Raw genomic sequence first — 13,867 nt, forward strand, 5'->3', positions numbered from 1 at the left:
TGATGTGCCTCAAGATCAGAACATAAGAACACAAGAAATAGGAGCAGGAGTAGGCCATCTAGCCCTTAGAGCCTGCCCCGCCATTCAATAAGATCATGGCTGATCTGAAGTGGATCAGTTCCACTTTCTCGCTTTCTCCCCATAACTCTTAATTCCCTTGTCTATCAGAAACCTATCTACCCATGACTTAAATATATTCAGTGAGGTAGTCTCCACCACTTCAACGGACAGAGAATTCCAGAGATTCACCACCTTTTGAGTGAAGAAGTTCCTCCTCAACTCCGATCTAAACTGCCCCCCACCCCCCCATCTTGAGGCTGTGCCCTCTAGTTCTGCTATCCTTTCTAAGCGGGAAGAATCTCTCTACCTGTACCCTATCTATCCCCTTCATTATCTTATACGTCTCTATAAGATCCCCCCTCAGCTTTCTAAACTCCAATGAGTACAGACTCAGCCTATTCAATCTCTCTTCATAGGCTAACCCCCTCATTTCCGGCATCAGTCCAGTGAACCTTCTCTGCACTCCCTCCAAGGCCAATATATCCTTCTGCAAGTGCGGCGACTAAAACTGCACACAGTACTCCAGTTGCTGCCTCACCAGTACCCTGTACAGTTGCAGCAAGACCTCCCTGCTTTTATATTTTATCCCCCTCGCTATAAAGGCCAACATTCCATTCGCCTTCTTGATCACCTGCTGCACCTGCACAATTGTTTATGAGTTACATAGATGACTTGAAGTTGGGGTCCAAGTGTAGCATGTCAAAATTCGCTGATGACACTAAGATGGGTGGAGGAGCAAACTGCGCAGAGGATGCGGAAAGTCTGCAAAGGGATATGGATAGTCTGAGTGAGTGGGCAAGTGTCTGGCAGATGGAGTACAATGTTGGTAAACGTGAGATCATCCATTTTGGTAAGAATAACAGCAAAACAGACTTTTATTTAAATGGTAAAAAATTGCAGCATTCTGCTGTGCAGAGGGACCTGAGTGTCCTTGTGCAGGAATCTCAAGGAGTTGGCTTCCAGGTGCAACAGGTAATTAAGAAGGCAAATGGAAGTTTGTCCTTTATTGCTAGAGGGATGGAGTTTAAAAACAGCAAGATTATGTTACAGCTGTATAAGGTGCTGGTGAGGTACTATGTACAGTTTTGGTCTCCTTACCTGAGAAAGGATATACTAGCACTGGAGGGGGTGCAGAAGAGATTCACTAGGTTGATTCTGGAGTTGAGAGGGTTGGCATATGAGGAGAGACTGAGTAGGCTGGGGCTATACTCATTGGAATTCAGAAGAATGAGGGGAGATCTTATAGAAACATATATGATTATGAAAGGAATAGATAAGATAGAAACAGGGAAGTTGTTTCGACTAGTGGGTAAAGCTAGAACTAGGGGGCATAGCCTCAAAATCAGGGGAAGCAGATTTAGGACTGAGTTGAGGAGGAACTTATTCACACAAAAGGTTGTGAATCTGTGGAATTCCCTGCCCAGTGAAGCAGTTGAGGCTATTTCATTGAATGTTTTTAAGGCAAGGAGAAATAAATTTTTGAACAGTAAAGGAATTAAGTGTTATGGTGAGTGGACGGGTAAGTGGAGCTGAGTCCACAGAAAGATCAGCCATGATCTTACTGAATGGTGGAACTGGCTCGAGGGGCCTCCTGCTCCTAGTTCTTATGTTCTTATGAAACGAGAGTGCAGAATGTAGTGGTGCAGCCATAGCTGGGTTATAGAGAAAGATCAACTTTCAAAAGTCTGACAGCAGCGGGGCAGAAGCTATTTTTGAGTCAATTGGACGTGACCTCAGACTTTTGTATCTTTTTCCCGAAGGAAGAAGGTGGAAGAAAGAATGTCCGTGGTACATGGGTTACTTAATTATGCTGGCTGCTTTACAGTGGGAAGTGTAGACAGAGTCAATGGATGGCAGGCTGGTTTGCGTGATGGATTGGGCTACATTCACAACCTCTTGTAGTTCCTTGCGATCTTGGGCAGAGCAGGAACCATACCAACCTGTTATTTCCAGAAAGAATGCTTTGTATGGGGCATCTATAAAAGTTGGTGAGAGTTGTAGCTGACATGCCAAATTTCCTTCATCATCTGAGAAATTGGAGGTGTTGGTGGGTTTTCCTAACTATAGTGTAGGCATAGGGGGTACCAGGACAGGTTGTTGCTGATCTGGACACCTAAAAACTTGAAGCTCTCGAGCCGTTCCACTTCATCCCCATTGATGTAGACAGGGGCGTGTTCTCTTTTACGCTTCCTGAAGTCGATGACAATCTCCATTTTGTTGATGTGAGGGAGTTATTGCTGGTGCACCAGTTCATTAGATTATTTAATTCCTGTATTCTGTCTCATCATTGTTTGAGATCTGACCCACTACGACGGGTCGGATTTTGTCCCAGAATTTGCTGATCGGAGTTTTCTCTTGTAGAGTGATTGAATGAGGATTTAGGGTCAGACAGTGTGAATAGTACATTGGCACAGTGGTTAGCACTGCTGCTTCACAGCACCAGTGACCCGAGTTCGATTCCTGGCTTGGGTCACTGTCTGTGTGGAGTTTGCGTGTTCTCTCTGTGCCTGTGTGGGTTTCCTCCGGCTGCACCGGTTTCCTCCCACAGTACAAAGATATGCTGGCTAGGTAAATTGAGGGCCGAAGAGCCTCAGTTCTTCCTCAGTGTTCTCAACACGGGCCGGGGTGTGGTGACTAGGGGATTTTCATAGTAACTTCATTGCAGTGTGAATGTAAGCCTACTTATGACTAATAAATAAAGTGTATCAGAATCAGTGACTGGAGACAGGTGCTCTTTTCAGCTATTTTAATTCTTCCATGAGATGTGAACACCATTGGAAAATGATTTGTTGCCTAACTCTAATCTCCAAAAGAGACAATAAACAGAAGGATATTGGGGTGGGTATCACCTCCCTCCCAGCTCAACAGCGGTATGATAACATTCCAGGACAGACTAGCTCCCAATCCATCTGCCAGAAAGGGAGAAAATCCAGTAAATAAATGTTGATTTGTTCTCGGATATGTAACCTCCTGTTTCTATCCCTCCCAATCAAATTCCCAAGCTGTCTGCAGTTTTATAATTAGCATTGGATGAGTGGAATTGTAGAGATGGGTTTAATGGGAAAGGCAGCTGCTGACCCTGTGAGGGTTAAATGGTGTAAAAGTTAGGTGAACATTAGGTCAGGACAGATTGATTAGCAGTTTGACACAGCAACCTGCAACAGCACCAGAACACAGCTCTTAAACCCTTTTCAAAGAAATGATGTTTTAACTTATTTGAATGCTGTGAATTAGATTGCGATGCTGTAGGGAGTCCTCTTAAATAATAGACCCTAAAACGTGATGGGAATAAGACTGCAGGGCTGTGATCAGAATGCAGCATGTGTTGTATCAGTGCAGATTTCTACGATGAGACAGAATGAAATCTGCTTTCATTTCCAGAATTCAGCTACATGTGATCAATTAATAGAATCAATTTTTGGTTCACTGCATTTTAATCCTGACAGATAATGTGAATTGCAATTAAATGATTTTTAATTGGAGTGATAACCTGATAGTATTCCTTACTAAATTTAGCAGTGAGATGCAATTTATATTGTATGTTTATGGATATATAAATTTGTTTTTCACACTGAATATTGAACAGATTGGAGCAAGCATAATATCACTTTCAAAATAGTATTTTCACATTCAGATCAATTCAGTTTATTGGACCTCCGTTTATAATGGGCATTCTCATTAGGAAAATAGCCTGGAAGATTTTGTTAAGATGACCAACTTCCTCCAGGTCAGCACACTTCCCTTGACAACCCCATTCCTCGGTCCTCCCATACCTTCTTGTCTTGGTGACTGCCTGTGTCACACCTTGTATCACCTCTAATTATAAGCTATAAATTGTTTATGATTGCCTGTGTATGTTCCTGTTGGTTTTCCTACCACAGGAGGCACTGCTACTTCAGAAAACCATACCTTTGCAGCTATAGTTAGCTTCCTGCATCATTTCCCTGTCATTACATCTCCCAGAAACCAGTCCTCAGACTAATTCCTTCTGAGAGGCCTATTTGTCAGAAGCTCTTCCCGTGTTTATGTAGTGTATAACAGCAAATCCATTCATCTATGACCAGTCAATAAGTCAAATTCCATTTTTATTAAATGTTTTGTCATTTTGATGGGAATAAATGTTGACAAATGCTGACCTATAACGTTATTTTGCTATGAGATGGTTATATTTTCCCCACAGCACTTTCTCAAGAAAAAAATTCTAGATATCTGTAATATAAAACAAAACAATTACACAATAATGTGATTCTAGTAGTACATTAAGTTATTGCTTATAGAGTTTAATATCTTCATTATTTTCTTTAAAAGCCTCATCCTCTCTCAAAGGTCTGGGCTTGCAACTAATGTTTTCCTTTGAGCTCTTTCTATTCATGGAGGTGCATTGTGCACTCAGAGCATGTGTAAACTACCAAATCTTCCTGAATACATCAGTGCCAGTTTGTCAGGATATCTTTCTGTGACCTCTTGCAGCTTGTGCTGTTATTTTTCAGACTTAATTGAGGGAAAGCTCAATTTAAAACAAATTGTTTTTTTAACCACAACAAACTGTGTGCATATCTGAGAGAAAAGAGACTGCTGATTGGTTGGTAGCTTTTCTTTCTATAATCTTTAAAAATAATATCAAGCTAGTGCCTTTTCTCATAATTTGTACGTCCATGCAAATCAAAATTATAATGTAATTCTCCAAGACTCTGTTTTATTAAATTAGAACATATAAGCATTCGAATTACCAGTCACTATCAGATCAGAAGAGGGTCTTTCCTGCTCTTAATTTGAGCATTTACTTCAATGAAAATCTAATGAATTCAACTTTGAAAGCAAACGGAAACTCTGATTATAGAGCCATAGATTCCCTTCAGTGCAGAAGGAGACCCTTCAGCCCATAGACTGTGCACCGACTCTCCAAAAGAGCATCCTACCCAGGTCCATACCCCTCTGAACTATCCTTGTCTGCCATGCCATGACACTAAGGGGCAGTTTAGCATGGCCAATCCACCTAACCTTTGGACTAAGGGGGAAAGCCCGCACAAACATGGGGAGGACATGCAAAGTCCGCACAGACAGTCACCAAAGCTAGAATTGAACCCAGGTTCCTGGCACAACGATGCAGCAGTGCTAATCACTGTGCTACCATGCCACCCCATTGTCTTGTGTTTCTAATGCTAATTAGTAATTAGAATGTCTTATTTTCATAAGACACATGTGGAAGGAACAGAGAGTAAGGCAATCACAAAAATGTAAATGTTTTGAGATACCCACTAGATCGTCACTACGTTGTTAAACATGGGATCCCATTCACCCAATGAATGCTCTGAGAACCTTCACTGCTGCGAGACACCATGATCTATCTGATGCTCTTTTGGCCTTAATGACTATCATCTGGTGACTCTGGCATCCATCATTATGAAGCGCTTTGAAAGGTTAGTCATGGCACAAATCACTTCCTGCCTTTCACACTGCCTGGATACACTACAGTTCACTTATTGCCACAATAGCTTCACAACAGATGCCATCTCCCTGGCCCTATACTCAACCGTGGAACCCCTAGGTAACAAAGACACCTAAGTCAGACTCCTTTTCATAGACTACAGCTCAGCCTTTAACACCATTATTTCCAAATTTCATGGCCTGGGGCTCAGCTCCTCCCTCTGCAACTGGATCCTAGACTTCCTAACCCATAGACTGTAGTCAATAAGGATAGACAACAATACCATCTCCACGATTATCCACAACACCAGTGCCTCACAAGGCTGTTTCCTCAGCCTCTTTCTTCTCCTTATACACCTGTGACTGTGTGACCAAATTCCCCTCCAACTCAATTTTCAAGTTTGCTGATGACACTACCATAGTGGGTTGGATCTCAAACAATGATGAGACAGACTACAGGAAAGAGATAGAAAATCCCATGAACTCATGCAACAATGATAATCTCTCCCTCAATGTCAACAAAACGAAGGAGATAGTCATTGACTTCATGATGCATAGTGGAGGACATGCCCCGGTGGGGATGAAGTAGAAATGGTCGAAAGGTTCAAGTTTTAGAGGTCCAGATCACTAACAACCTGGCCTGGTCTCCCCATGCCAACACAATAGTTAAGAAAGCCCACCAGCACCTCTACTTTCTCAGGAGACAGGGAATTTGTTATGTCTGCTACAACTCTCACCAACTTTTATAGATGTACTGTGGAAAGCATTCTTTCCAGTTGTATCACAGCTTGGTATGGCTCCTGCTTTGTCCAAGATCGTAATAAACTATAGAGGGTCATGTACGAAGCCCAGTCCATCAAAGCAACCTCCCATCCATTGACATTGTTTACACCTCCCCACTGCCTTGGAAAGCAGCCAGCCTAATCAAGGAACCCACGGACTGCAGGCATACTCTCTTCCACCCGGAAAAAGATGCAAAACTCCGAAGTCGTGCACCAACCGACTCAAGAGCTGCTTCTTCTCTGCTGCCATCAGACTTTTAAATGGAGCTAATTGATCTTTCTCTGCACCCTAGCTATGACTATAACATCACATTCTACACTCTCTCCTTTCCTTCTTTATATACGGTATGCTTTGTCTGTGTAGCGTGCAAGAAACAATACTTTTCACTGTGTACTAATACATGTGACAATACATCAAATCAAAATTAAATGGAACCTCATATTCCACTCCAAGTTGCCCCTTCTTTATGATTTAGAACTTTTCAGCTATGATGTCCAGAGCTTTGGTACAACAAGGCACAATGCTTGATAACGTAACCATTGCAGGACAGCAATTAACATTGACAGTGAAGGATGACCTGCACAGCCAAGTGTGTTGTGCTGAGTCAGTGGGAAGTCCCGAGTGCAAGTAGGACAGAAGTAATCTGAAGTAAACAACCCAGTTTTGTTGCTGATGGAGTAAGAGGAATCATTAGCTAACATTAGCATTATTGTGCTAACTAAATAATTGACTGTTACAGTGCCATCCAGCAACATCATCATGAAAACACTGGTTAAACAAGAAAATGTGAAGGTATTCACAGAGAAATTGTTGCTGCTGTTAAACCGAGCAGGTGAGATCAAATTCTGAAGTGTTGTTTTGTTTTCATTTGTTCTGTGTCCAGTGGATCCTATTCATGCTTTGTCTGTCATGGTGTGGAGACGTTTTTTGCTATGAATAGTTACAATTTACACAGGGTGTTTAAAGTTGAGCCTATGTAGGAATTTCTTTGATCTCTGGATCCTGGTGTAGCTAGTGGCAGTGACACAGTAAATTACGAAGTTCACAATCTCAGCTACCAGCTGATAGAGGTGTGGGTGAGTAAGGGGATGCAGTAAGGGTTGGGTATGTGGGTGTATATAAACATCTGGATTAGGAGCACGAGTAGGCCACTCAGCCGTTTGAGCCTGCTCCATCATTCAATTAGATCATGGCTGATCTGATTGTAATCTCAGCCTCACACTCCTGCCTACCCCAATAACCTTTCACCCTCATTGTTTACCAAGAATCAAACTAGCTCTACCTTAAAATATTCAAAGACTCTACTTCCACTGCCTTTTGGGGAAGAGTTCTAGAGACTAACATGACCCTCAGAGAAAAAAATTCCTCCTCATCTCTGTCTTAAATAAGCAAGCTCTTATTTTTAAGCAGTGACCACTAGTTCTAGACTCTCCCACAACAGCAAATATCCTCTCCACATCCACGCTGTCAGTACTCCTCAAGGTCTTAAAGGTTTCAATCAAGTCGCTTTTCACTCTTCTAAACATCGCCAACTTTTGCTCACAAGACAAGCCACCCATTCGTGCTACTAGTCCAGTGAACCTCTTCTGAACTTCTTCTAATGCATTTACATCTTTCCTTTAATAAGGAGACCAATACTGTGCACAATAATCCAGATGTGGCCTCACCAATGTCCTGTGCAATTGAAGCATAAACTATCTAAATGCTTTTTAAAAGACAAAATTGTACCTGCTTCTACTATTACCTCTGGCAGCTTGTTCCAAACATTCACCGCCCTCTGTGTAGACAAAATTGCCCCTCTGGACACTTTTGTATCTCTCCCCTCTCACCTTAAACCTATGCCCTCTAGTTTTAGACTCCCCTATCTTTGGGAAAAGATACTGACTGTCTTGCTGATTTGTGCCCTCTACAACCACCCTCAGGTGTGTTCCTTAGTGTCCCAAACTGTGTAGATTAGGGAGATTAGCAGGGTAAGTACTTGTGATTATGGGAAAGTGGTCTGGGTGGGATTTCCTCTGAGTGTTGGGGGTTACATGGGATTAGAAGGATAGGGCTTAGGTGGGATTGTCAGTGCAGATTCGATAGCCGAATGGCTTCCTTCTGCAGTGTAGGGATTCTATGATTCCTAAACACTTTATGTATCAGCATGCAAATCTTTTGGAATTCATGTACTAGGACACCCAGATTCTTCTGTAACAGTGTTCTGCAATTTCTGTCTGTTTAAATGATAGTCTGCTTTTCTATTCTTCCTCCCCAAGTCAACAACCTCACATTTTCCTACATTACTCTCCATCTATCAAATTTTTACCTGCTCATGTAACCTGTTTAAATCTTTTTGGAGACTCGCAACCTCCTCTTAACAATTTACTTTCCTATCTTGGCGCCATCAGCAAATTTAGCTACTGAGAGAGAGAATGATTGTCGCAGTTACTAAGAGTAGATATGAAACAGGCTGGCAGAAATTATTTAGCTGATCATAGCTGTACCAGCTCTTTGAAAGAACTGTCCATTTGGTTCCTCTTTCTTCACAATCCTTCAATATTCAATTTCCTTTAAACCTTCCTATGTAAGTGATTGTACCACACTTAAAGGCAGTGAGGTTATAACTCTCAGCATTAAAACAATTCTAATCTATTTTCTTATTCTTTTGCAAACTGTCTGTTAACTGTCCTCTGGTGTCCTACCCTCCTGCCATTGGAAACTGGTTTTCCAAATTTACTCTTTCAGGACTGTTCAGTATTTGAAAACCTCTACAGATCTCCTCTTCTTGCCCAAGAAGAACAATCTGTGCTTTTCTAATATCTCAATCTGAGGGACCATCCAAATAATAAAGGGCTGTTTCACTGACTTAGCAAAGATTTTCTCATTGCCATTCAGGGCTTGTGCTAATATTGGGAGAGTTGTCTCACAAACTCATCAAACAACAGTTTGATGTAGTCATACTCTCAGAATCATACCTTACAGATAATGTACCAGGCATCACCATCACCTTGCTGGATATGCCCTGATTCACTGACAGGGCAGACTCAGCAGAGGTGGCATCACAGTGACCTCCAGTCACGAGGGGGTGGCCCTGGGAGTCCTGAACATTGACTCTGGTCCCCATGAAGTCTCATGGCACCAGGTCAAACATGGGCAAGGAAACCTCCTGCTCATCAACCAGCCTGTGCATGACAGTATTGATAGGAGTGACCACCGCACAGTCTTTATAGAAGCAAAGTCCCATCTTCACATTGAGAATAACCTCCATTGTGTTGTATGACACAACCACCGTACTAAATGGGACAGACTTCAAACAGATCTGGTAACTCAAGACTTGGCATAGAATCTTACGGTGTAGAAGAAGGTCATTTGACCCAACAAATCTGCACCGACCACAATCCCACCCAGACCCTATCCCCACAACTTCATGCCCTGGCTAGTACTCCTGACACTAAGGGGCAATTTAGCATGACCAATACACATCTTTGGTCCATAAGCATCCATGAAATGCTGATCTCATTCAGCAGTAGCAGAATTGTACTCAACCATCATCTGTAACCTCATAGCCAGGCATATCCCCCAATCCCTGCCATTACCACTAAGCCAGGGGATCAACCCTGGTTCAATGAAGAGTGCAGGAGGGCATGCCAGGAGCAGCACCAGGCATGTCTAAAAATGAGGTGTCAACCTAGTGAAGCTACAACACAGGACTACTTGCATGCCAAACACAATTAGCAGCAAATAATAGAGCTAAACAATTCCACAACCAACGATTCAGATCTAAGTTCTGTAGTTCTGCCATATCCAACCATAACTGTGGAGGTCACTTAAACAACTCACTGGAGGAGGAGGCTCCACAAATATCCCCATCCTCAATGATGGAAGAACGCAATAGATCAGTGCAAAAGATAAGGCTAAAGCATTACAACAATCTTCAGCTAGAAGTGCCAAATGGATGATCCATCTCAGCCTCTTCCGGAGGCCACCAGCATCGCAGATGTCAATCTTCAGCCAATTGGAATATATGCTGGGTAAAATGCTCTGTAGATGAGTTGGCGTAGACTTGATGGGCCAAATCGCCTCCTTCTGTAAGGATTCTGTGGAATTACACTGAGGGATATCAGAACAAAGTGCTGAAGGCATTGGATACTGCAAAGACTGTGGGCCCTGACAATATTCCAGCAATAGTACTGAAGACTTGTACTGCAGAACTTGTTATGCCCCTAGCCAAACTATTCCAGTACAGCTACGACTTCAGCATCTACCCAGCCTTGGTTCAAACATGGACAAAAGAGCTGAACTCCAGAGGTGAGGTGAGTGCTAGCTCTTGGTATCAAGGCAACATTTGACTGAGTACGGCATTGAGGAGTCCTAGCAAAACTGGAGTCAGTGGGAATTGGGGTGGCTGGTTGAAGTCATAACTGGCACAAAGGAAGATGGTTGTACTGATTGGAGCTCAATCATTTCAGCTCCAGGACATCAGTTCAAGAGTTCCTTGGCCCAACCATTGTCAGCTGTTTCATTATTGACCATCCCTAATGTGGGGATGTCGCTGATGATTGCCCAGTGTTATGTAACATTTGTTATTTGTCAGATACTGAAGTAGCCCATGTCCATGTGCAGCAAGACCTGGACAATATCCAGGATTGGGCTGACAAGTGGCAAGTAACATTCACGCCACACAGGTGCCGGACGATGACCCTTTCCTACAGGGGAGAATCTATCATCACCCCTTGGCATTACCATCGCTGAATCCCCCACTATCAACATCTTGGGGGTTACCACTGATCAGAAACTGTTACTGGACTAGCCATGTAAGCACTATGACTATCAGAGCGTGTCAGAGGCTCAGAATCCTGTGGCAAGTAACTCATCTCCTGACCCCCCAAAGCCTGTCCACAATCTACAAGGCGCAAGTCAGGAATGTGATGGATGAGTGCAGGTCCAATAACAGTCGAGGAGCTCGACACCATCCAAGACATAGCAGCATCAATTGATTGCTACCCCTTCCATAGACTGCCATGGCCTCTATTATTGCTGCACACTAGCAGCCATGTATACAATCCACAAGATGCACTGCAGCAACTCACCAAGGTTCCTTAGACAGCATCTTCCTAACCAGAGACCATAGCATCCAAAAGGACAAGGGCAGCTCACAACTGGGAACACCACTACCTGGAGGTTCCCCTCCAAGTCATTCACTATCCTAGCTTGGAAATATATCACTGTTACTGGGTCAAAATCCTGGAAATCTGCCCCTAACAACACTGGGGGGTGAACTTACAAAAAATGGACTTCAAAGAGGTAGCTCATCACCGCATCTTCAAAGGCAGTTAAGAATGGGCGGTAAATGCTAGTCTAACCAGCAATGCCCACATCTGTGAAATAATTTAAAATATACATGCAACCAGAGTCCCTCATTCCTGGTGTAATTCCAAGACATCACCTCTACACCTGCTCCAAGGTTTTGACCTCTTTCCTAAATTGCGGGTCAGGAAGTTGCCACAGTATTCCAGTTGTAGAGTCATAGAGGTTTACAGCATGGAAACTTATCCATGCCGCCCTTCTTTTAAAACACCTAAGCTAATCCCAATTGTCCGCATTTGGCCCATATCCCTCTGTACCCATCTTACCCATGTAATTGTCTAAATGCTTTTTAAAAGACAAAATTGTATCCGCCTCTGCTACTAGCCCTGGCAACTTGTTCCAGACACTTACCACCCTGTGTGAAAAAATTGCCCCTCTGGACACTTTTGTATCTCTCCCCTCTCACCTTAAACCTATGTCCTCTAGTTTTAGACTCCCCTACCTTTGGAAAAAGATATTGACTGTCTAAATCTGTGCCCCTCATTATTTTATAGACCTCGAGGCAATCACCTGTAGAAGGCGAGGCCTTCTACAATTCAGAGAAAAATGTCTCAGTCTACCCAGCCCCTCCTTATAACTCAAACCATCAAGTCCTGATAGCATCCTAATAAATCTTTTCTGCACTCTTTCTAGTTTAATAATATCCTTTCTATAATAGGGTGACCAGAACTGTACACAGTATTCCAAGTGTGGCCTTACCAATGTCTTGTACAACTTCAACAAGATGTCCCAACTCCTGTATTCAATGTTCTGATCAATTAAACCAAGCATGCTAAATGCCGCCTTCACCACTCTGTCCACCTGTAACTCTACTTTCAAGGAGCTATGTATCCTTAGATCTCTTTGTTCTGTAACTCTCCCCAACGTCGTACTATTAACTGAGTAAACCCTGCCCTGGTTCAATCTACCAAAATGCATCACCTTGCATTTATTTAAATTAAACTTCATCTTCCATTCATCAGCCCACTGATCAAGATTCCGTTGCAATCGGAGTTAATTTTCTTCACTGTCCACTCTGCCCCCAATCTTGGAGTCATCTGCAAACTTACTAATATGCCTCCTATATTCTCATCCAAATCATTAATATAAATGACAAAACAGTGGATCCAGCACTGATCCCTGAGGCACACCGCTGGTCACAGGCCTCCAGTTTGCAAAACAACCCTCTACAGCCACCCTCTGGCTTCTGTCAAGAAGCCAATTTTGTATCCATTTAGCCACCTCACCCTGAATCCCTTGAGATTTAATCTTATGCAACAACCTACCATGAAGTACCTTGTTAAAGGCCTTGCTAAAGTCCACGTAGACAAAATCAACAGCACTCATCTATCTTCTTGGTTACCCTTTCAAAAAACTCAATCAAATTTGTGAGACATGATTTTCCACTCTCAAAGCCATGCTGACTGAACTAATCAGCCCTTGCCTCTCTAAGTGCCTGTAGATCCTGTCTCTCAAAATACTTTCCAGCAACTCACCCACCACAGATGTGAGGCTCACTGGCCTGTAGTTCCCAGGCTTTTCCCTGCAGCCCTTTTTAAACAAAGGTACAACACTTGCCACTCTCCAATCTTCAGGCACCTCACCCATGACTATCAATGATTCACATATCTCAGCTAGGGGACTCGCAATTCCCTCTGTAGCTTCCCACTATGTCCTGGGAAACATTCATCAGGTCACGGGGATTTATCTACCTTAATGCGCTTTAAGACTTCCAGCATCTCTTTCTCTGTTATATGTACACTCCTCAAGACATCACTATTTATTTCCCCAAGTTCCCTAACATCCTTGCTTTTCTCAACAGTAATTACTGAGGAGAAACATTCATTTAGGATCTCACCCATCCCTTGTGGGATCTTCTCATCCCAGTTAATACTGAACTAGTTATTTTGTAAAGGTTCACTATTATTTCCTTCCTTACGTACTCTTTGCCTCTATCTATAAAGCCAAGGATGGTGTCTGCTTTTTCCTGCCACGTTGAATCATTTAGTGTACAGTGTATAAACAAAAAGTACACTAGACATTGGAAATAAAAACAGAAAATACTTGGTAAACTCAGTAATTCTGTGGCAGCATCTGTGGAGAAAGAAACAAATATCATTTTGGGTTCGTGACCTGTTTCAATGATTTGAAACATTTATGCCATATAGCGGTCTCTTCATCTTGACTTGACAGCAGAGTTGAGAGTGGTTGTGCGACAGACTGCAATGCTAGCCAACTGCTGTAAATAAACCACTGGAGTAAAAAGAAC

The 13,867-nt window shown here is 42.8% G+C and overlaps 1 protein-coding gene across 3 annotated transcripts in view; it reads left to right on the plus strand.

The window, feature by feature from the left end:
• nckipsd (NCK interacting protein with SH3 domain) overlaps positions 1–13,867 on the plus strand; it is a 257,102-nt gene that overhangs the window by 214,157 nt on the left and 29,078 nt on the right. For all 3 annotated transcript variants that reach the window (XM_080184846.1, XM_080184870.1, XM_080184862.1), the window contains one exon: positions 7,010–7,102. In XM_080184846.1, the coding sequence (XP_080040972.1) occupies positions 7,010–7,102 (93 nt within the window). The remainder of the gene's footprint in view (positions 1–7,009; positions 7,103–13,867) is intronic.

This window comes from Carcharhinus amblyrhynchos, chromosome 3, assembly GCF_965287045.1.
Source record: "Carcharhinus amblyrhynchos chromosome 3, sCarAmb.v2.hapA, whole genome shotgun sequence".
Classification (NCBI taxonomy): domain Eukaryota; kingdom Metazoa; phylum Chordata; class Chondrichthyes; order Carcharhiniformes; family Carcharhinidae; genus Carcharhinus; species Carcharhinus amblyrhynchos.